A 24140-nucleotide genomic window follows, 5' to 3' on the forward strand; every position below is an offset into this window, starting at 1 on the left:
CTGCCCCCACTAAAGCTGTTCTCACCCAGTTATTCATACTATCCACTTCCCCTCTCAAATCCACCCGAGCCATCACCCACTCACAACTCCTGATACTGATCCCACTTTGCCCTTTCAAACACCCCCCCTGCCTACTCCATCCACTGACACCTCCTCCCTCTGGCCTACTGTGCACACTATGGGGTAATGATCACTCCCTACTGTCGACTCCTCCCATACCTCCCACTCACAGATTCCTGCCATCGCAAACCATGATGCCCCCTCCACCATACTTTACAGTTGGGATGAGGTTTTCATGTTGTGTGCTGTGCCTTTTTTTCTCCAGTGTTGTGTTCCTTAAACAACTCAACTTTTGTTTTATCTGTCCACAGAATATTTTGCCAGTAGCGCTGTGGAACATCCAGGTGCACTTTTGCAAACTTCAGACGTGCAGCAATGTTTTTTTGGACAGCAGTGGCTTCTTCCATGGTGTCCTCCCATGAACACTATTCTTATTTAGTGTTTAACCTATCGTAGACTTGTCAACAGAGATGTTAGCATGTTCCAGAAATTTCTGCAAGTCTTTAGCTGACACTCTAGGATTCTTCTTAACCTCTTTGAGCATTCTGCACTGTGCTCTTGCAGTCATCGTTGCAGGACGGCCACTCCTAGGGAGAGTAGCAACAGTGCTGAACTTCCTCCATTTATAGACAATTTGTCTTACCGTGGACTGACGGACATCAAGGCTTTTAGAGAAACTTTTGTAACCCTTTCCAGTTTACGCAAGTCAACAATTCTTAATCTTAGGTCTTCTGAGATCTCTTTTGTCCGAGGCATGGTTCACATCAGGCAATGCTTCTTGTGAATAGCAAACTCAAATTTTGTGAGTGTTTTGTATAGGGCAGGCCAGCTCTAACCAACATCTCCAATCTCGTTTCATTGATTGGACTCCAGGTTAGCCCCTGACTCCAATTAGCTTTTGGAGAAGTCATTAGCCTAGGGATTCACATACTTTTTCCAACCTACACTGTGAATGTTTAAACGATGTATTCAATATAGACAAGAAAAATACAATAATTTGTGTGTTATTAGTTTAAGCACACTGTGTATGTCTATTGTTGTGACTTAGATGAAGATCAGATCAAATTTATTACCAAAATTGCAAAGTGGCTAGTATTACAGAGAAACAACACATTTTGTTTTATTTATTGATCAAGAAGGAATCAATAGGCTACATAGCTCGATCAAATTATTTTACAAACAATCCTCCTGAGTCCTGCCCATCCATTTTAGCTGAACAGCTGAACACTCTCTGGGGGACCTCTGTCTTGTAGGTTCCCAGGACGTCACAGAGAACCATTTCAGGACCCTTTCAGCATGTTCTCAGGACGTCACAGAGAACCATTTCAGGACCCTTTCAGCATGTTCTCAGGACGTCACAGAGAACCATTTCAGGACCCTTTCAGCATGTTCTCAGGACGTCACAGAGAACCATTTCAGGACCCTTTCGGCATGTTCTCAAGACGTCACAGAGAACCATTTCAGGACCCTTTCAGCATGTTCTCAGGACGTCACAGAGAACCATTTCAGGACCCTTTCAGCATGTTCTCAAGACGTCACAGAGAACCATTTCAGGACCCTTTCAGCATGTTCTCAGGACGTCACAGAGAACCATTTCAGGACCCTTTCAGCATGTTCTCAGGACGTCACAGAGAACCATTTCAGGACCCTTTCGGCATGTTCTCAAGACGTCACAGAGAACCATTTCAGGACCCTTTCGGCATGTTCTCAAGACGTCACAGAGAACCATTTCAGGACCCTTTCAGCATGTTCTCAGGACGTCACAGAGAACCATTTCAGGACCCTTTCAGCATGTTCTCAGGACGTCACAGAGAACCATTTCAGGACCCTTTCAGCATGTTCTCAGGACGTCACAGAGAACCATTTCAGGATGTTCTCAAGACGTCATAGAGAACCATTTCAGGACCCTTTCAGCATGTTCTCAGGACGTCACAGAGAACCATTTCAGGACCCTTTCAGCATGTTCTCAAGACGTCACAGAGAACCATTTCAGGACCCTTTCAGCATGTTCTCAAGACGTCACAGAGAACCATTTCAGGACCCTTTCAGCATGTTCTCAGGACGTCACAGAGAACCATTTCAGGACCCTTTCGGCATGTTCTCAGGACGTCACAGAGAACCATTTCGGCATGTTCTCAAGACGTCACAGAGAACCATTTCAGGACCCTTTCAGCATGTTCTCAAGACGTCACAGAGAACCATTTCAGGACCCTTTCAGCATGTTCTCAGGACGTCACAGAGAACCATTTCAGGACCCTTTCAGCATGTTCTCAGGACATCACAGAGAACTATTTCAGGACACTTTCAGCATGTTCTCAGGACGTCACAGAGAACCATTTCAGGACACTTTCAGCATGTTCTCAGGACGTCACAGAGAACCATTTCAGGACCCTTTCAGCATGTTCTCAGGACGTCACAGAGAACCATTTCAGGACACTTTCAGCATGTTCTCAGGACGTCACAGAGAACCATTTCAGGACACTTTCAGCATGTTCTCAGGACGTCACAGAGAACCATTTCAGGACCCTTTCAGCATGTTCTCAGGACGTCACAGAGAACCATTTCAGGACCCTTTCAGCATGTTCTCAGGACGTTCATTTTTTAATAGTTCTTAGGACGTCCGTTATGGTCCCAAGGGAATGTTCTCTAAGTTCCTAGGACACCTCTGAGGACCATGTCAAGACCTTTTTAGGACATTCATTTTAATAGTCCTCAATGTGTGATGGTACCATGGGAACATTATCAGGGGGAACATTTTCTAGTTCCCGGTTTGTCCTGGAAGACTTTATTAGGACGTTGCATCATGGCCCCCTGGAGGTTTCGTCAAGTTCCCAGGACATCTTTAGGATGTTCTTGCAACAATGTGTCATGGTCCCCCGACGCTCGCCTGGATGTTCTTGGAGGTATTGGTCCCAGATTGGGGCTGTGGCGGTACCGAAATTTCGTCAGCCAGTGATTGTCAAGCAAATAACTGTTGGTCTCACGGTAATTGACCGTTAATTAACGTAAACACATTTAGCATCTCTTGGCTTCCACACATGATGCAGACCTTTGGAACATCTACATTTAAAAAAGTCTAATAAATCCATGTAACTTAGCCTACACCATCACAATAAATGCATTATTTTAGAGAGGTCTAAAGAAGCATATGAAGAAAATGAATATTTCAGAAGAACAGAATAGCATACTTTGTGGGCTACATTAGCTCATTCAGCAGACAAGATTTGCTTAGAATTCTGTGGCATTATTTAATAGTGTGAAGAATACAATTGAACAAAGCAGAGTAAAATATAAATATTTTCTTCAAACGATTTGAGGGAGTGCGCACATGCGGCAATTCCGTTTTGAGCGGTTAACAAAGAAATACCTAATCCTATGCGCTTAATTTAGAGTTAATGTAACTTTAGCTGTTCTACAAACGTTGGGCTATATGTTTGGATTGTTAATACATTGTAAGGCTGCATGATTTGACTCTAATGATGATTTGAAAGACATGAGCTCTGCTTTGTTTCTTGTGCAGGCTGTACACTCTTCATTAGTCTCTCATTCACAATTTGACAAGCACTTGATAATGCCTCGAAATTCACAGCGGCATCCCCCTTTGTGGCCGTAATGCACCCTAAAACCATGCCTTTTGCGGCCAGCGTGACCTTGGACTAGAGTTCTGCGCAGTGCCCTTCTCCCTGAGTGCAGTGCCCTTCTCCCTGAGTGCAGTGCCCTTCTCCCTGAGCGCTGCGCAGTGCCCTTCTCCCTGAGCGCTGCGCAGTGCCCTTCTCCCTGAGCGCTGCGCAGTGCCCTTCTCCCTGAGCGCTGCGCAGTGCCCTTCTCCCTGAGCGCTGCGCATTTCCCTTCTCCCTGAGCGCTGCGCAGTGCCCTTCTCCCTGAGCGCAGTGCCCTTCTCCCTGAGCGCAGTGCCCTTCTCCCTGAGCGCAGTGCCCTTCTCCCTGAGCGCTGCACAGTGCCCTTCTCCCTGAGCGCTGCACAGTGCCCTTCTCCCTGAGCGCAGTGCCCTTCTCCCTGAGCGCTGCACAGTGCCCTTCTCCCTGAGCGCTGCACAGTGCCCTTCTCCCTGAGCAGTGCCCTTCTCCCTGAGCGCAGTGCCCTTCTCCCTGAGCAGTGCCCTTCTCCCTGAGCGCAGTGCCCTTCTCCCTGAGCAGTGCCCTTCTCCCTGAGCGCAGTGCCCTTCTCCCTGAGCGCAGTGCCCTTCTCCCTGAGCGATGCGCAGTGCCCTTCTCCCTGAGCGCTGCGCAGTGCCCTTCTCCCTGAGCGCTGCGCAGTGCCCTTCTCCCTGAGCGCTGCGCAGTGCCCTTCTCCCTGAGCGCTGCGCAGTGCCCTTCTCCCTGAGCGCTGCCCTTCTCCCTGAGCGCTGCCCTTCTCCCTGAGCGCTGCCCTTCTCCCTGAGCGCTGCACTTCTCCCTGAGCGCTGCGCAGTGCCCTTCTCTCTGAGAGCTGCACGCTCCTAAGCACCTCTCACTCACATGACTCTCCATCACGTGATCGGGTCTCTCACACAAGCTACAAGTGATAAGACACATCGGGGAGGAAACTGCACGTGTCCTTATCCAATTCCGAGTTGCATATTGAAGATATTGGAGGAACTATCCACATTCAGTTATCAGCCAACAAGATGTGTAGGCCTAAACAGCAAAAGCACTAGCCTATGTCAATCTACTATCCCCCATAGTACAAAGGTTGACCTATTTTGTGCGAGAAATAAGGACGCTTTTCCCTTGGTTTATTTTCATGCCAGTCAGGTAGGCTATACTCCTATTGTAAAGATAAACAATGTGCTTAATATTAGGAAAGTTGAGAAATAAATATAGTAGGTCTAGCCAATAGAAAGCTGATGGGATCCTCCTCCTTTTAATAGAGGCCATCCCTCTGTTTTCTCCCAAAAATGCATTGCGTATAGAAATGTGGCGCAACATGAGCTCATGAACTGCTTGGTTAGACTTTCAAAACATTTGCATTGATGTCAGAGTGATTAGAGGGACAATAGAATGCTGAGTAGCAGGCTACTAATGACCATCAGCAGCATCAGAGCTTGGAGAATTATTATTATCTTGACTAAACGGTCACGTGGAATTTGACTGTCTTCATGACTCGTGACCTCCGTTGTGGCGGTAATACGGTCACCACAACAGTCCTAGTCCCAGGTGTCCCAAACCATTATAAGTCAACTAATGAAATGGTATGGGGGTTTTAAGGTTAGTGATACACTGTTTAGCTAAAATGCCGTAAAAAAAGGTAAGCAATGACAATATGATTACATTTGACATAATCCCTTAGTAGACTTTTCAATATGACCCAACCTGGGATTTGAACTGACAACCTCTGGATTTGGGTTATGCAGAACTTTCTGCTGGGCTACAAAATCTGTAGAATTTCAGAAGTCCCCTACACATTCATACCTATAATACATCTCTGCACTTAACAAAATAGTGCCATCTGCACTGCTAATTTAGTCATCAATTAATCTGACTATTCTGACTTAATTTACTTATTCCAGCTATTGTGTCTATGAGAGTGTACTCACATCCTGCCTTTTTATTTTCATCTTCTGACTAAAGACATTTGTCTTAATTTTTCTTCCTTTGTGGATGTTTTTCACGTGTCAGTAAGTTAGACTTTGAGTGAAGCTTTTCCCAAAGTCAACACAGCTAAGTGGTTTCTCTCCTGGTTTCTCTCCTGTGTGAGTCCGTTGATGGTTCCTTAGGTTCCACTTCTGATTGAAGCTTTTCCCACAGTCATCACAGCTAAATGGTTTCTCTCCTGTGTGAGTAAGTGTATGCTTCTTTAGGGACCCCTTCTGATTGAAGCTTTTCCCACAGTCATCACAGCTAAATGGTTTCTCTCCTGTGTGAGTCAGTTTATGGTAACTTAGGTTCCCCTTCCAATAGAAGCTTTTCCCACAGTCATCACAGCTAAATGGTTTCTCTCCTGTGTGAGTCAGTTTATGTTTTCTTAGGTCCCCCTTCTGATAGAAGCTTTTCCCACAGTCATCACAGCTAAATGGTTTCTCTCCTGTGTGAGTCAGTTTATGGTAACTTAGGTTCCCCTTCTGATAGAAGCTTTTCCCACAGTCATCACAGCTAAATGGTTTCTCTCCTGTGTGAGTCAGTTTATGGTTTCTTAGGTTCCCCTTCTGATTGAAGCTTTTCCCACAGTCACCACAGCTAAATGGCTTCTCTCCTGTGTGAATCTTCATGTGCTTGGACAGGTCTCCTTTGAGTTTGAAGGTCTTGCTACAAACAGGGCAGGTGTAGGGTTTCCCACTGTGACAGAGTCGGACATGGGCCTTCAGTTTACAGGTGGAGTTGTAGCGTTTTCTGCAGAAGCGGCATTCACTGAGTCTCTTCTTGGAGAGAGTCACATGCCTCTGCAGGTCAACTTTCAGAGCAAACATTTCGCCACAGTCACGGCAGTGGTGAGTTTTTCTAGACGTGGTGCTGGGTTTGAAACAGTGCTCCACCACTGATGGGTTTGGATTCAATGATGAGCTGGGATCCAATGGTGGGCTGCTGTCAAGTCCTACTGGGTTTCTGCTTACGCCTGAGCATTGGCTGACATTGTTCTGATTATCTGGAGGGTCACAGTGAATGCTGAGGCCCTTAAGGTGGGTCACAGTAACAAAAGGTATGAGATCCACTTGTTTAGGGTCACTCTCTCTGTTCTCCACAGTCTGGGTTTGGGGAGAAGTGAAGGGCTGAAGTGGGTCCTCCTGATCACATTCACTTTTCACACAGGAAGGAGTGAATTTGATATCAGCCTCCAGCCCTTGAAGCTGCTCTTCCTCCTGACTGGTCCTGAGTTCCTCCTGTTCCTCTTTAATCTGTGGAAGCTCTGGGTTCTCCTGCCCCAGACTGGGGCTCCACTCCTGCTCACAGTGCTGCTGCTCAGGGAGAACCTCCTCTTCAGAGACAGTGAGAGAGAGCTGCAGGGAATCTGGAGGAAAGGAGAGGAGCAGAGGTTATCTATAGAGTCTTTAGACAGTCGTCACTAGCTGCCACAGCCATAAACCCTGCCTATTTCTAAAATGCATCTTCTTAAAGCAGAACTGAACTCAAGAACCAATTTCTCTCGTTGAAAACAGCATGTGACACCGATATGTCAGAAACATTTCTTCCTGTGCCAAAATGGTTGGTACAATTTGGTCATAAAGTATCTTCCAAAACTGAGTTGTGAGATTTGAGTACAAGAGTTCGTCATGACTTAGAGGATTGGGTTTTGATTTCCACAATACCCTTTGAATTGTGTCGGGGACAACTGTAGCATTTTAGCTAAACCTTCCCCTAACTTTTACCCAATTAATTCTTAACCTGCCACGTAAATTCTCCCAAACTTTTACATAAATTCACCTAACCTTTGTTGTTAGTTCTCCTAACCACCAATGTAAATTCTCCCCATAATTTTCCTTTGTTGTTATGGTGCAACAGGCAACATGGTCTCATAAAAAGACGTATAATACTATAGCTCCTCAAATACTAATGATAAGTTAGGTCATCCAATTCGTATGCTATTGTACAACCAGGTAAGACGTATGATACTATAGCTTCTCTAATTCATATGATATTGTATGACGGCTATGACATGCATAATTTAACCTAATGTAATATATCATACTAAATGTAGGGAACGGATTGACTGACCAAATCCTACAAATTGTTCTGAGACCAAGTTGCAGGTGCTTCGAAGCATGCGGAACATTTTTCAAAGCAGTCTGATCCTATACAAAAGTACAGCTGATGCTTGTATAAAATGTAAATTACCCCGTAATCAATGACATCCGAAGCTGTGTTTGATCACATGCTTTTTAGAAACGTGTGTTGCAAAATGTGAGATTACACCGATTTTTTTTGAAAGTTACAATTGAACAGTAGCTCAGCAGGACGGGTTGGAAACCATCGAACACTGACGATAAGACAGGGTCGAATCACGGCAAAAGCACAATATTTAGATTCATTTTATCTGCACATTGTGGTTCTAATAATATATTTCATTTAGTAGGCTACATGATAGGCTTTTGTCACACTCATATCCTCCTAAATAACGGCATAGATTCAGTTTTAGAAGTTTTTTTGAATTGAGGCAATAAAGGGAAGTGGAATGTAAGATGCCTATCTCGTATTCTTACTATTTAGGTGTTCAAAGCCTGTGACTAACCACCGCGACTAACCACCGCGCCACAGAGTTTTGATTTACGTTTTTTTCAAATCAATTATCTGTACATCAAATGCTGCTGTTTATTTCTGATCAGCACGTCACTAATGTGCATTGTTTTAATCAGCACGTCACTAATGTGCATTGTTTTAATCAGCACGTCACTAATGTGCATTGTTTTAATCAGCACGTCACTAATGTGCATTGTTTTAAGTCTGTGGCTGCAGATCAGATGTTTTCTGGACCCCCCCCCCCCCCCCAGACTAAAGGTCCAGAAGCTTCTGGACCCCCCCCCCCCCCCAGACTAAAGGTCCAGAAGCTTCTGTGCATGTGTTTATTCTCTACTTCACGCAGTCTCTGCTCTACTCGTAAACAACAGGTAACTCTGGCAAATGGTGCTAATTTAATAAAGTTATATCAAAGCTGAATCAATGTCTGCAAGATCTTATAAATGATAGTATTCTACAGAAGACAGCATAACGTTACTGTAAGACAGAAACATTTTCTCTAATGTGGCCAAGACTCAACAAGGTGCCACTAGGCAAAATACACAGGTGGGCTATGCTACAGTTTGACAGCACCATCTGCTCTAATCTTCACTGTGCATCATTCAAAATAACACTGTATAACTCAAGATCTAAACGTATATCCCCATGAAACTGATTAACATCAAATTAGGGCCGAGACGATACCAGTATCATGATACTCGTTAGTATCATGGCAAGCAAACAAAACATGAAAAGGATTAAACTTCTTTAGGAAAACAGCCCTAATGTTGGAAACAAACATCATTATGTTGTCATCCAAAGACACATTTATTTCCCAAGCTATAATACACAATGTTTTACATACAGCAGGTTTTTAGGAACCAAAAAGTTACGTCTGCTATGTGCTTTCATTTTTGCATTGGAACAAATATAGTGATACTGATATCGTCCCGGCACTAGATCAAATGGTTGATATACAGATGCTGCATGGACGGTTCACTAGTAAAACTAGAAAAAAAGTGTCATTCTTGATTGACAGTGAGAAACGTGAAGTGAAAGAGACCACAAAAATGTATTTGTTAAGAAACACATGCGCAGAACGTGATCAGCATTTGTACAGAAGCTTCGGGACCTTTAGTCCACACTGTTGATAAAACGCTACGAGTAATGAACCGTTTTTCGGCTACGGAGCTATAAATGAACTGGAGACAGTGTCCAAGAATGACGACCGTTGTTTCTAACGTAGTCCACTCAGGTTCGCATTCGCCATTTCGTGGTTTCTGCCATCTTTCTAGATCCGGTTTAACTGGGACGACTACACCTGCTACTAGCACAGTGCACACTGGATAGACTGCAGTACAGTGCACATGTGCACCGGGAACTCTGCCTGAGCACGTGGACAGTTAAAGGTCATGAACAGTCAAAATCATGTTTTTCATGAAACTGGATGATATTTGAAGGAAACCAGATCAAAGTATGAAAAATGACTGTTGCTTCTACATTGATAAAGTTTGATCATAAAGTTACTCGTTCCCTCCCCCATGTCAAACACTTCGATATATTATTAAGGGGGCAAGGCTACATCACTTAATTTTAATGTGTGCTAACATACTATTCTCTTCTCTTTAAATAAGTACTGCATTGTCACAAACATCGGAGAACTCGTGTTTGCAGAGGGGCGTGGTTTATATAGCCCGCCATGGCTAACATCAACACCATCATCTCAGATACCCTAGACCCATTCCAATTTGCATACCGCCCCAACAGATCCACAGATGATGCTATCTCTATTGCTCTCCACACCGCCCTTTCCCACCTGGACAAAATCAAATCAAACTGTATTTGCCACATGCGCCGAATACAAGTGTAGACTTTACCGTGAAATGCTTACTTACAAGCCCTTAACCAACAGTGCAGTTCAAGAAGAACAAAATATTTACAGAGTAGGCTAAAATAAAAAAATAACAAGGCTATATACAGGGGGCACCGGTACGAGTCAGTGTGCGGGGGTACAGGCTAGTTGAGGTAATCTGTACATGTAAGTGGGGCCGAAGTGACTATGCACAGGTAACACACAAACGATTTTTATTAATTGTTCAACAGTCTAATGGCTTGGGGGTAGAAGCTGTTAAGAAGCCTTTTGGACCAAAACTTGGCGCTCCGGTACCGCCTGCCATGCGGTAGCAGAGAGAACAGTCTATTTAAAGGTATATGTGACCAACAGATGCATATCTGCATTACCAGTCATGTAAAACCAAAGATTAGGGACAAATGGATTTATATCAAATGTGCTAATTCCTTATATGAACTGTAACTCAGTAAAATCTGAGAAATTATTGCATGTTGCGTTTATATTTTTGTTTAGTGTAGCTATCAGAAGATCTACATACGAACCTATTCTACATAGTTGTATCTCCGGTGTGATCCGCAGCAGTCTCCGTAGCCGATCATTCTCCTCGTGGTACTCCGCTACCGTTTCTTCAACTGCCCCAAAAATCTCCACAGCTGCTGCAGTTAAACGCTCATTTAAAAACACACGAAACGACTGTAGTTTAGACATGTTTCAGTCGATAAATTGGGTATTCCGTTAGTATTGCTTCGTCCACGAGGGAAAATGGTTGTCACAAAGCTTCTTCTTCGGTGGGGTTTATCCGCGGTTGTCATCCAACGTTATGGTGCATTACCGCCACCTACTGTACTGGAGTGTGGGCCAGAAACAGGGACCAACTAAATCCTACCTGCCAGCCCCGTTGCTATTAAAAAAAATAACAAAATATTTGAGACAATATCTAATGACGTTCTACTCAATATACTCTTTAAACGAATTTCCTGTATCCCCTGCTCCCTCATACTAGATCTCATCCTCTCGCTTTCCCTCCAATAATGTCCACAGTAGGCTACCTGGGGCGGCAGGTGGTTAGAATGTTGGGCCAGAAACCGAAAGGGTGCTAGATCGAATCCCCGAGCTGACAAGGTAAAAATATGTGGCTGTCATTGTACATAAGAATTTGTTCTTAACTGACTTGCCTAGTTAAATAAAATAAAATACATGCTCCACTATCTCCTGGCAATACTCACATTTTCCTGTTGGATGCCTATCACGTGTAAGGTCTTATTCAACTGGCTGTGTCCCACCCTTAATCTTGTAAATATTGCCTCCTCTCTTCTGTCCCTTCCTGTTGTTCTCCCCTCCCCAACTTTCCTCTGTACTTGAAATAAAATGTCTGCCATTAGTATCTCTATTCCACTGCTCCTGCCATTTCTCCACCATCACTGTCCATATCAGGCTTTTTGCCTCTGCCTTGCTCATTGAAACTACCAATCAACATCCTCAATACTTCCTACTTGCTTAGCCAGTACATCAACTGCCTCGTTCCCCTCCACTCCCACATGAGCTGGGACCTATGTAAATATGATCTGTATACCCATTTGTTTACTCCTGCCATGGGTTTGTATCACCTCATAAAGCAGGGCTTGCCTGATACGTGATATAAAGGACTGGATACTCCTTAGCACTGCACATGAATCAGAGCAAATAACAAATCTTTCTGGCTTAACTTCCTCCACCCACTGCAAGGTCAACAGTATGGCCATCGTCTCTGCCGTATATACAGCCAGATGATCTGTAATACGTTTCCTGAATCTCACCTCACATTCCTGCACTACAAGTACTGACCCAGTACGTCCTGTCCTTGGATCTTTTGAACCATCTGTGTATATGGCCACAACATCCTGATATACACAGTATCCAGACATCTCTTAACTATTGCCCTTTTCACCTCTGCCATGGTAAGTGGTGCATTCAATGCATCATAGCTGCCCCCACTAAAGCTGTTCTCACCCAGTTATTCATACTATCCACTTCCCCTCTCAAATCCACCCGAGCCATCACCCACTCACAACTCCTGATACTGATCCCACTTTGCCCTTTCAAACACCCCCCCTGCCTACTCCATCCACTGACACCTCCTCCCTCTGGCCTACTGTGCACACTATGGGGTAATGATCACTCCCTACTGTCGACTCCTCCCATACCTCCCACTCACAGATTCCTGCCATCGCAAACCATGATGCCCCCTCCACCATACTTTACAGTTGGGATGAGGTTTTCATGTTGTGTGCTGTGCCTTTTTTTCTCCAGTGTTGTGTTCCTTAAACAACTCAACTTTTGTTTTATCTGTCCACAGAATATTTTGCCAGTAGCGCTGTGGAACATCCAGGTGCACTTTTGCAAACTTCAGACGTGCAGCAATGTTTTTTTGGACAGCAGTGGCTTCTTCCATGGTGTCCTCCCATGAACACTATTCTTATTTAGTGTTTAACCTATCGTAGACTTGTCAACAGAGATGTTAGCATGTTCCAGAAATTTCTGCAAGTCTTTAGCTGACACTCTAGGATTCTTCTTAACCTCTTTGAGCATTCTGCACTGTGCTCTTGCAGTCATCGTTGCAGGACGGCCACTCCTAGGGAGAGTAGCAACAGTGCTGAACTTCCTCCATTTATAGACAATTTGTCTTACCGTGGACTGACGGACATCAAGGCTTTTAGAGAAACTTTTGTAACCCTTTCCAGTTTACGCAAGTCAACAATTCTTAATCTTAGGTCTTCTGAGATCTCTTTTGTCCGAGGCATGGTTCACATCAGGCAATGCTTCTTGTGAATAGCAAACTCAAATTTTGTGAGTGTTTTGTATAGGGCAGGCCAGCTCTAACCAACATCTCCAATCTCGTTTCATTGATTGGACTCCAGGTTAGCCCCTGACTCCAATTAGCTTTTGGAGAAGTCATTAGCCTAGGGATTCACATACTTTTTCCAACCTACACTGTGAATGTTTAAACGATGTATTCAATATAGACAAGAAAAATACAATAATTTGTGTGTTATTAGTTTAAGCACACTGTGTATGTCTATTGTTGTGACTTAGATGAAGATCAGATCAAATTTATTACCAAAATTGCAAAGTGGCTAGTATTACAGAGAAACAACACATTTTGTTTTATTTATTGATCAAGAAGGAATCAATAGGCTACATAGCTCGATCAAATTATTTTACAAACAATCCTCCTGAGTCCTGCCCATCCATTTTAGCTGAACAGCTGAACACTCTCTGGGGGACCTCTGTCTTGTAGGTTCCCAGGACGTCACAGAGAACCATTTCAGGACCCTTTCAGCATGTTCTCAGGACGTCACAGAGAACCATTTCAGGACCCTTTCAGCATGTTCTCAGGACGTCACAGAGAACCATTTCAGGACCCTTTCAGCATGTTCTCAGGGCGTCACAGAGAACCATTTCAGGACCCTTTCGGCATGTTCTCAAGACGTCACAGAGAACCATTTCAGGACCCTTTCAGCATGTTCTCAGGACGTCACAGAGAACCATTTCAGGACCCTTTCAGCATGTTCTCAAGACGTCACAGAGAACCATTTCAGGACCCTTTCAGCATGTTCTCAGGACGTCACAGAGAACCATTTCAGGACCCTTTCAGCATGTTCTCAGGACGTCACAGAGAACCATTTCAGGACCCTTTCGGCATGTTCTCAAGACGTCACAGAGAACCATTTCAGGACCCTTTCGGCATGTTCTCAAGACGTCACAGAGAACCATTTCAGGACCCTTTCAGCATGTTCTCAGGACGTCACAGAGAACCATTTCAGGACCCTTTCAGCATGTTCTCAGGACGTCACAGAGAACCATTTCAGGACCCTTTCAGCATGTTCTCAGGACGTCACAGAGAACCATTTCAGGATGTTCTCAAGACGTCATAGAGAACCATTTCAGGACCCTTTCAGCATGTTCTCAGGACGTCACAGAGAACCATTTCAGGACCCTTTCAGCATGTTCTCAAGACGTCACAGAGAACCATTTCAGGACCCTTTCAGCATGTTCTCAGGACGTCACAGAGAACCATTTCAGGACCCTTTTAGCATGTTCTCAGGACGTCACAGAGAACCATTTCAGGACCCCGGCTTTCGGCATGTTCTCAAGACGTCACAGAGAACCATTTCAGGACCCTTTCAGCATGTTCTCAAGACGTCACAGAGAACCATTTCAGGACCCTTTCAGCATGTTCTCAGGACGTCACAGAGAACCATTTCAGGACCCTTTCAGCATGTTCTCAGGACATCACAGAGAACTATTTCAGGACACTTTCAGCATGTTCTCAGGACGTCACAGAGAACCATTTCAGGACACTTTCAGCATGTTCTCAGGACGTCACAGAGAACCATTTCAGGACCCTTTCAGCATGTTCTCAGGACGTCACAGAGAACCATTTCAGGACACTTTCAGCATGTTCTCAGGACGTCACAGAGAACCATTTCAGGACACTTTCAGCATGTTCTCAGGACGTCACAGAGAACCATTTCAGGACCCTTTCAGCATGTTCTCAGGACGTCACAGAGAACCATTTCAGGACCCTTTCAGCATGTTCTCAGGACGTCACAGAGAACCATTTCAGGACCCTTTCAGCATGTTCTCAGGACGTTCATTTTTTAATAGTTCTTAGGACGTCCGTTATGGTCCCAAGGGAATGTTCTCTAAGTTCCTAGGACACCTCTGAGGACCATGTCAAGACCTTTTTAGGACATTCATTTTAATAGTCCTCAATGTGTGATGGTACCATGGGAACATTATCAGGGGGAACATTTTCTAGTTCCCGGTTTGTCCTGGAAGACTTTATTAGGACGTTGCATCATGGCCCCCTGGAGGTTTCGTCAAGTTCCCAGGACATCTTTAGGATGTTCTTGCAACAATGTGTCATGGTCCCCCGACGCTCGCCTGGATGTTCTTGGAGGTATTGGTCCCAGATTGGGGCTGTGGCGGTACCGAAATTTCGTCAGCCAGTGATTGTCAAGCAAATAACTGTTGGTCTCACGGTAATTGACCGTTAATTAACGTAAACACATTTAGCATCTCTTGGCTTCCACACATGATGCAGACCTTTGGAACATCTACATTTAAAAAAGTCTAATAAATCCATGTAACTTAGCCTACACCATCACAATAAATGCATTATTTTAGAGAGGTCTAAAGAAGCATATGAAGAAAATGAATATTTCAGAAGAACAGAATAGCATACTTTGTGGGCTACATTAGCTCATTCAGCAGACAAGATTTGCTTAGAATTCTGTGGCATTATTTAATAGTGTGAAGAATACAATTGAACAAAGCAGAGTAAAATATAAATATTTTCTTCAAACGATTTGAGGGAGTGCGCACATGCGGCAATTCCGTTTTGAGCGGTTAACAAAGAAATACCTAATCCTATGCGCTTAATTTAGAGTTAATGTAACTTTAGCTGTTCTACAAACGTTGGGCTATATGTTTGGATTGTTAATACATTGTAAGGCTGCATGATTTGACTCTAATGATGATTTGAAAGACATGAGCTCTGCTTTGTTTCTTGTGCAGGCTGTACACTCTTCATTAGTCTCTCATTCACAATTTGACAAGCACTTGATAATGCCTCGAAATTCACAGCGGCATCCCCCTTTGTGGCCGTAATGCACCCTAAAACCATGCCTTTTGCGGCCAGCGTGACCTTGGACTAGAGTTCTGCGCAGTGCCCTTCTCCCTGAGCGCAGTGCCCTTCTCCCTGAGTGCAGTGCCCTTCTCCCTGAGCGCTGCGCAGTGCCCTTCTCCCTGAGCGCTGCGCAGTGCCCTTCTCCCTGAGCGCTGCGCAGTGCCCTTCTCCCTGAGCGCTGCGCAGTGCCCTTCTCCCTGAGCGCTGCGCAGTGCCCTTCTCCCTGAGCGCTGCGCATTTCCCTTCTCCCTGAGCGCTGCGCAGTGCCCTTCTCCCTGAGCGCAGTGCCCTTCTCCCTGAGCGCAGTGCCCTTCTCCCTGAGCGCAGTGCCCTTCTCCCTGAGCGCAGTGCCCTTCTCCCTGAGCGCTGCACAGTGCCCTTCTCCCTGAGCGCTGCACAGTGCCCTTCTCCCTGAGCGCTGCACAGTGCCCTTCTCCCTGAGCGCAGTGCCCTTCTCCCTGAGCGCTGCACAGTGCCCTTCTCCCTGAGCGCTGCACAGTGCCCTTCTCCCTGAGCAGTGCCCTTCTCCCTGAGCGCAGTGCCCTTCTCCCTGAGCAGTGCCCTTCTCCCTGAGCGCAGTGCCCTTCTCCCTGAGCAGTGCCCTTCTCCCTGAGCGCAGTGCCCTTCTCCCTGAGCGCAGTGCCCTTCTCCCTGAGCGCTGCACGCTCCTAAGCACCTCTCACTCACATGACTCTCCATCACGTGATCGGGTCTCTCACACAAGCTACAAGTGATAAGACACATCGGGGAGGAAACTGCACGCGTCCTTATCCAATTCCGAGTTGCATATTGAAGATATTGGAGGAACTATCCACATTCAGTTTTCGTCAGCCAACAAGATGTGTAGGCCTAAACAGCAAAAGCACTAGCCTATGTCAATCTACTATCCCCCATAGTACAAAGGTTGACCTATTTTGTGCGAGAAATAAGGACGCTTTTCCCTTGGTTTATTTTCATGCCAGTCAGGTAGGCTATACTCCTATTGTAAAGATAAACAATGTGCTTAATATTAGGAAAGTTGAGAAATAAATATAGTAGGTCTAGCCAATAGAAAGCTGATGGGATCCTCCTCCTTTTAATAGAGGCCATCCCTCTGTTTTCTCCCAAAAATGCATTGCGTATAGAAATGTGGCGCAACATGAGCTCATGAACTGCTTGGTTAGACTTTCAAAACATTTGCATTGATGTCAGAGTGATTAGAGGGACAATAGAATGCTGAGTAGCAGGCTACTAATGACCATCAGCAGCATCAGAGCTTGGAGAATTATTATTATCTTGACTAAACGGTCACGTGGAATTTGACTGTCTTCATGACTCGTGACCTCCGTTGTGGCGGTAATACGGTCACCACAACAGTCCTAGTCCCAGGTGTCCCAAACCATTATAAGTCAACTAATGAAATGGTATGGGGGTTTTAAGGTTAGTGATACACTGTTTAGCTAAAATGCCGTAAAAAAAGGTAAGCAATGACAATATGATTACATTTGACATAATCCCTTAGTAGACTTTTCAATATGACCCAACCTGGGATTTGAACTGACAACCTCTGGATTTGGGTTATGCAGAACTTTCTGCTGGGCTACAAAATCTGTAGAATTTCAGAAGTCCCCTACACATTCATACCTATAATACATCTCTGCACTTAACAAAATAGTGCCATCTGCACTGCTAATTTAGTCATCAATTAATCTGACTATTCTGACTTAATTTACTTATTCCAGCTATTGTGTCTATGAGAGTGTACTCACATCCTGCCTTTTTATTTTCATCTTCTGACTAAAGACATTTGTCTTAATTTTTCTTCCTTTGTGGATGTTTTTCACGTGTCAGTAAGTTAGACTTTGAGTGAAGCTTTTCCCAAAGTCAACACAGCTAAGTGGTTTCTCTCCTGGTTTCTCTCCTGTGTGAGTCCGTTGATGGTTCCTTAGGTTCCACTTCTGATTGAAGCTTTTCCCACAGTCATCACAGCTAAATGGTTTCTCTCCTGTGTGAGTAAGTGTATGCTTCTTTAGGGACCCCTTCTGATTGAAGCTTTTCCCACAGTCATCACAGCTAAATGGTTTCTCTCCTGTGTGAGTCAGTTTATGGTAACTTAGGTTCCCCTTCCAATAGAAGCTTTTCCCACAGTCATCACAGCTAAATGGTTTCTCTCCTGTGTGAGTCAGTTTATGTTTTCTTAGGTCCCCCTTCTGATAGAAGCTTTTCCCACAGTCATCACAGCTAAATGGTTTCTCTCCTGTGTGAGTCAGTTTATGGTAACTTAGGTTCCCCTTCTGATAGAAGCTTTTCCCACAGTCATCACAGCTAAATGGTTTCTCTCCTGTGTGAGTCAGTTTATGGTTTCTTAGGTTCCCCTTCTGATTGAAGCTTTTCCCACAGTCACCACAGCTAAATGGCTTCTCTCCTGTGTGAATCTTCATGTGCTTGGACAGGTCTCCTTTGAGTTTGAAGGTCTTGCTACAAACAGGGCAGGTGTAGGGTTTCCCACTGTGACAGAGTCGGACATGGGCCTTCAGTTTACAGGTGGAGTTGTAGCGTTTTCTGCAGAAGCGGCATTCACTGAGTCTCTTCTTGGAGAGAGTCACATGCCTCTGCAGGTCAACTTTCAGAGCAAACATTTCGCCACAGTCACGGCAGTGGTGAGTTTTTCTAGACGTGGTGCTGGGTTTGAAACAGTGCTCCACCACTGATGGGTTTGGATTCAATGATGAGCTGGGATCCAATGGTGGGCTGCTGTCAAGTCCTACTGGGTTTCTGCTTACGCCTGAGCATTGGCTGACATTGTTCTGATTATCTGGAGGGTCACAGTGAATGCTGAGGCCCTTAAGGTGGGTCACAGTAACAAAAGGTATGAGATCCACTTGTTTAGGGTCACTCTCTCTGTTCTCCACAGTCTGGGTTTGGGGAGAAGTGAAGGGCTGAAGTGGGTCCTCCTGATCACATTCACTTTTCACACAGGAAGGAGTGAATTTGATATCAGCCTCCAGCCCTTGAAGCTGCTCTTCCTCCTGACTGGTCCTGAGTTCCTCCTGTTCCTCTTTAATCTGTGGAAGCTCTGGGTTCTCCTGCCCCAGACTGGGGCTCCACTCCTGCTCACAGTGCTGCTGCTCAGGGAGAACCTCCTCTTCAGAGACAGTGAGAGAGAGCTGCAGGGAATCTGGAGGAAAGGAGAGGAGCAGAGGTTATCTATAGAGTCTTTAGACAGTCGTCACTAGCTGCCACAGCCATAAACCCTGCCTATTTCTAAAATGCATCTTCTTAAAGCAGAACTGAACTCAAGAACCAATTTCTCTCGTTGAAAACAGCATGTGACACCGATATGTCAGAAACATTTCTTCCTGTGCCAAAATGGTTGGTACAATTTGGTCATAAAGTATCTTCCAAAACTGAGTTGTGAGATTTGAGTACAAGAGTTCGTCATGACTTAGAGGATTGGGTTTTGATTTCCACAATACCCTTTGAATTGTGTCGGGGACAACTGTAGCATTTTAGCTAAACCTTCCCCTAACTTTTACCCAATTAATTCTTAACCTGCCACGTAAATTCTCCCAAACTTTTACATAAATTCACCTAACCTTTGTTGTTAGTTCTCCTAACCACCAATGTAAATTCTCCCCATAATTTTCCTTTGTTGTTATGGTGCAACAGGCAACATGGTCTCATAAAAACACGTATAATACTATAGCTCCTCAAATACTAATGATAAGTTAGGTCATCCAATTCGTATGCTATTGTACAACCAGGTAAGACGTATGATACTATAGCTTCTCTAATTCATATGATATTGTATGACGGCTATGACATGCATAATTTAACCTAATGTAATATATCATACTAAATGTAGGGAACGGATTGACTGACCAAATCCTACAAATTGTTCTGAGACCAAGTTGCAGGTGCTTCGAAGCATGCGGAACATTTTTCAAAGCAGTCTGATCCTATACAAAAGTACAGCTGATGCTTGTATAAAATGTAAATTACCCCGTAATCAATGACATCCGAAGCTGTGTTTGATCACATGCTTTTTAGAAACGTGTTTTGCAAAATGTGAGATTACACCGATTTTTTTTGAAAGTTACAATTGAACAGTAGCTCAGCAGGACGGGTTGGAAACCATCGAACACTGACGATAAGACAGGGTCGAATCACGGCAAAAGCACAATATTTAGATTCATTTTATCTGCACATTGTGGTTCTAATAATATATTTCATTTAGTAGGCTACATGATAGGCTTTTGTCACACTCATATCCTCCTAAATAACGGCATAGATTCAGTTTTAGAAGTTTTTTTGAATTGAGGCAATAAAGGGAAGTGGAATGTAAGATGCCTATCTCGTATTCTTACTATTTAGGTGTTCAAAGCCTGTGACTAACCACCGCGACTAACCACCGCGCCACAGAGTTTTGATTTACGTTTTTTTCAAATCAATTATCTGTACATCAAATGCTGCTGTTTATTTCTGATCAGCACGTCACTAATGTGCATTGTTTTAATCAGCACGTCACTAATGTGCATTGTTTTAATCAGCACGTCACTAATGTGCATTGTTTTAATCAGCACGTCACTAATGTGCATTGTTTTAAGTCTGTGGCTGCAGATCAGATGTTTTCTGGACCCCCCCCCCCCCCCAGACTAAAGGTCCAGAAGCTTCTGGACCCCCCCCCCCCCCCAGACTAAAGGTCCAGAAGCTTCTGTGCATGTGTTTATTCTCTACTTCACGCAGTCTCTGCTCTACTCGTAAACAACAGGTAACTCTGGCAAATGGTGCTAATTTAATAAAGTTATATCAAAGCTGAATCAATGTCTGCAAGATCTTATAAATGATAGTATTCTACAGAAGACAGCATAACGTTACTGTAAGACAGAAACATTTTCTCTAATGTGGCCAAGACTCAACAAGGTGCCACCAGGCAAAATACACAGGTGGGCTATGCTACAGTTTGACAGCACCATCTGCTCTAATCTTCACTGTGCATCATTCAAAATAACACTGTATAACTCAAGATCTAAACGTATATCCCCATGAAACTGATTAACATCAAATTAGGGCCGAGACGATACCAGTATCATGATACTCGTTAGTATCATGGCAAGCAAACAAAACATGAAAAGGATTAAACTTCTTTAGGAAAACAGCCCTAATGTTGGAAACAAACATCATTATGTTGTCATCCAAAGACACATTTATTTCCCAAGCTATAATACACAATGTTTTACATACAGCAGGTTTTTAGGAACCAAAAAGTTACGTCTGCTATGTGCTTTCATTTTTGCATTGGAACAAATATAGTGATACTGATATCGTCCCGGCACTAGATCAAATGGTTGATATACAGATGCTGCATGGACGGTTCACTAGTAAAACTAGAAAAAAAGTGTCATTCTTGATTGACAGTGAGAAACGTGAAGTGAAAGAGACCACAAAAATGTATTTGTTAAGAAACACATGCGCAGAACGTGATCAGCATTTGTACAGAAGCTTCGGGACCTTTAGTCCACACTGTTGATAAAACGCTACGAGTAATGAACCGTTTTTCGGCTACGGAGCTATAAATGAACTGGAGACAGTGTCCAAGAATGACGACCGTTGTTTCTAACGTAGTCCACTCAGGTTCGCATTCGCCATTTCGTGGTTTCTGCCATCTTTCTAGATCCGGTTTAACTGGGACGACTACACCTGCTACTAGCACAGTGCACACTGGATAGACTGCAGTACAGTGCACATGTGCACCGGGAACTCTGCCTGAGCACGTGGACAGTTAAAGGTCATGAACAGTCAAAATCATGTTTTTCATGAAACTGGATGATATTTGAAGGAAACCAGATCAAAGTATGAAAAATGACTGTTGCTTCTACATTGATAAAGTTTGATCATAAAGTTACTCGTTCCCTCCCCCATGTCAAACACTTCGATATATTATTAAGGGGGCAAGGCTACATCACTTAATTTTAATGTGTGCTAACATACTATTCTCTTCTCTTTAAATAAGTACTGCATTGTCACAAACATCGGAGAACTCGTGTTTGCAGAGGGGCGTGGTTTATATAGCCCGCCATGGCTAACATCAACACCATCATCTCAGATACCCTAGACCCATTCCAATTTGCATACCGCCCCAACAGATCCACAGATGATGCTATCTCTATTGCTCTCCACACCGCCCTTTCCCACCTGGACAAAATCAAATCAAACTGTATTTGCCACATGCGCCGAATACAAGTGTAGACTTTACCGTGAAATGCTTACTTACAAGCCCTTAACCAACAGTGCAGTTCAAGAAGAACAAAATATTTACAGAGTAGGCTAAAATAAAAAAATAACAAGGCTATATACAGGGGGCACCGGTACGAGTCAGTGTGCGGGGGTACAGGCTAGTTGAGGTAATCTGTACATGTAAGTGGGGGCGAAGTGACTATGCACAGGTAACACACAAACGATTTTTATTAATTGTTCAACAGTCTAATGGCTTGGGGGTAGAAGCTGTTAAGAAGCCTTTTGGACCAAAACTTGGCGCTCCGGTACCGCCTGCCATGCGGTAGCAGAGAGAACAGTCTATTTAAAGGTATATGTGACCAACAGATGCATATCTGCATTACCAGTCATGTAAAACCAAAGATTAGGGACAAATGGATTTATATCAAATGTGCTAATTCCTTATATGAACTGTAACTCAGTAAAATCTGAGAAATTATTGCATGTTGCGTTTATATTTTTGTTTAGTGTAGCTATCAGAAGATCTACATACGAACCTATTCTACATAGTTGTATCTCCGGTGTGATCCGCAGCAGTCTCCGTAGCCGATCATTCTCCTCGTGGTACTCCGCTACCGTTTCTTCAACTGCCCCAAAAATCTCCACAGCTGCTGCAGTTAAACGCTCATTTAAAAACACACGAAACGACTGTAGTTTAGACATGTTTCAGTCGATAAATTGGGTATTCCGTTAGTATTGCTTCGTCCACGAGGGAAAATGGTTGTCACAAAGCTTCTTCTTCGGTGGGGTTTATCCGCGGTTGTCATCCAACGTTATGGTGCATTACCGCCACCTACTGTACTGGAGTGTGGGCCAGAAACAGGGACCAACTAAATCCTACCTGCCAGCCCCGTTGCTATTAAAAAAAATAACAAAATATTTGAGACAATATCTAATGACGTTCTACTCAATATACTCTTTAAACGAATTTCCTGTATCCCCTGCTCCCTCATACTAGATCTCATCCTCTCGCTTTCCCTCCAATAATGTCCACAGTAGGCTACCTGGGGCGGCAGGTGGTTAGAATGTTGGGCCAGAAACCGAAAGGGTGCTAGATCGAATCCCCGAGCTGACAAGGTAAAAATATGTGGCTGTCATTGTACATAAGAATTTGTTCTTAACTGACTTGCCTAGTTAAATAAAATAAAATACATGCTCCACTGTCTCCTGGCAATACTCACATTTTCCTGTTGGATGCCTATCACGTGTAAGGTCTTATTCAACTGGCTGTGTCCCACCCTTAATCTTGTAAATATTGCCTCCTCTCTTCTGTCCCTTCCTGTCGTTCTCCCCTCCCCAACTTTCCTCTGTACTTGAAATAAAATGTCTGCCATTAGTATCTCTATTCCACTGCTCCTGCCATTTCTCCACCATCACTGTCCATGTCAGGCTTTTTGCCTCTGCCTTGCTCATTGAAACTACCAATCAACATCCTCAATACTTCCTACTTGCTTAGCCAGTACATCAACTGCCTCGTTCCCCTCCACTCCCACATGAGCTGGGACCCATGTAAATATGATCTGTACACCCATTTGTTTACTCCTGCCATGGGTTTGTATCACCTCATAAAGCAGGTCTTGCCTGATATGTGATATAAAGGACTGGAGACTCCTTAGCACTGCACATGAATCAGAGAAAATAACTAATCTTTCTGGCTTAACTTCCTCCACCCACTGCAAGGTCAACAGTATGGCCATCGTCTCTGCCGTATATACAGCCAGATGATCTGTAATACGTTTCCTGAATCTCACCTCACATTCCTGCACTACAAGTACTGACCCAGTACGTCCTGTCCTTGGATATTTTGAACCATCTGTGTATATGGCCACAACATCCTGATATACACAGTATCCAGACATCTCTTAACTATCGCCCTTTTCACCTCTGCCATGGTAAGTGGTGCATTCAATGCATCATAGCTGCCCCCACTAAAGCTGTTCTCACCCAGTTAGTCATACTATCCACTTCCCCTCTCAAATCCACCCGAGCCATCACCCACTCACAACTCCTGATACTGATCCCACTTTGCACTTTCAAACCCCCCCCCCCCCCCCCCCCGCCTACTCCATCCACTGACACCTCCTCCTCCTCCCTCTGGCCTACTGTGCACACTATGGGGTAATGATCACTCCCTACTGTCGACTCCTCCCATACC

The 24140-nt window shown here is 44.2% G+C and overlaps 1 protein-coding gene across 1 annotated transcript; it reads right to left on the reverse strand.

Moving 5' to 3' along the window:
* Positions 1 to 3294: 3294 nt before the first annotated feature.
* On the reverse strand, positions 3295 to 22762 carry LOC139533267 (zinc finger protein 271-like). Its single transcript, XM_071331338.1, has 4 exons — positions 22483 to 22762; positions 17563 to 18887; positions 10602 to 10767; positions 3295 to 7005 (listed from the first exon to the last, which is right to left on the reverse strand). Exons 1-4 carry the CDS (start codon positions 22646 to 22648, stop codon positions 5675 to 5677), a joined length of 2988 nt encoding a protein of 995 aa, XP_071187439.1. The 5' UTR covers positions 22649 to 22762; the 3' UTR covers positions 3295 to 5674.
* Between the last annotated feature and the right edge of the window lie 1378 nt (positions 22763 to 24140).

The sequence above is a fragment of the Salvelinus alpinus genome, chromosome 11 (assembly GCF_045679555.1).
Source record: "Salvelinus alpinus chromosome 11, SLU_Salpinus.1, whole genome shotgun sequence".
Taxonomy (NCBI): domain Eukaryota; kingdom Metazoa; phylum Chordata; class Actinopteri; order Salmoniformes; family Salmonidae; genus Salvelinus; species Salvelinus alpinus.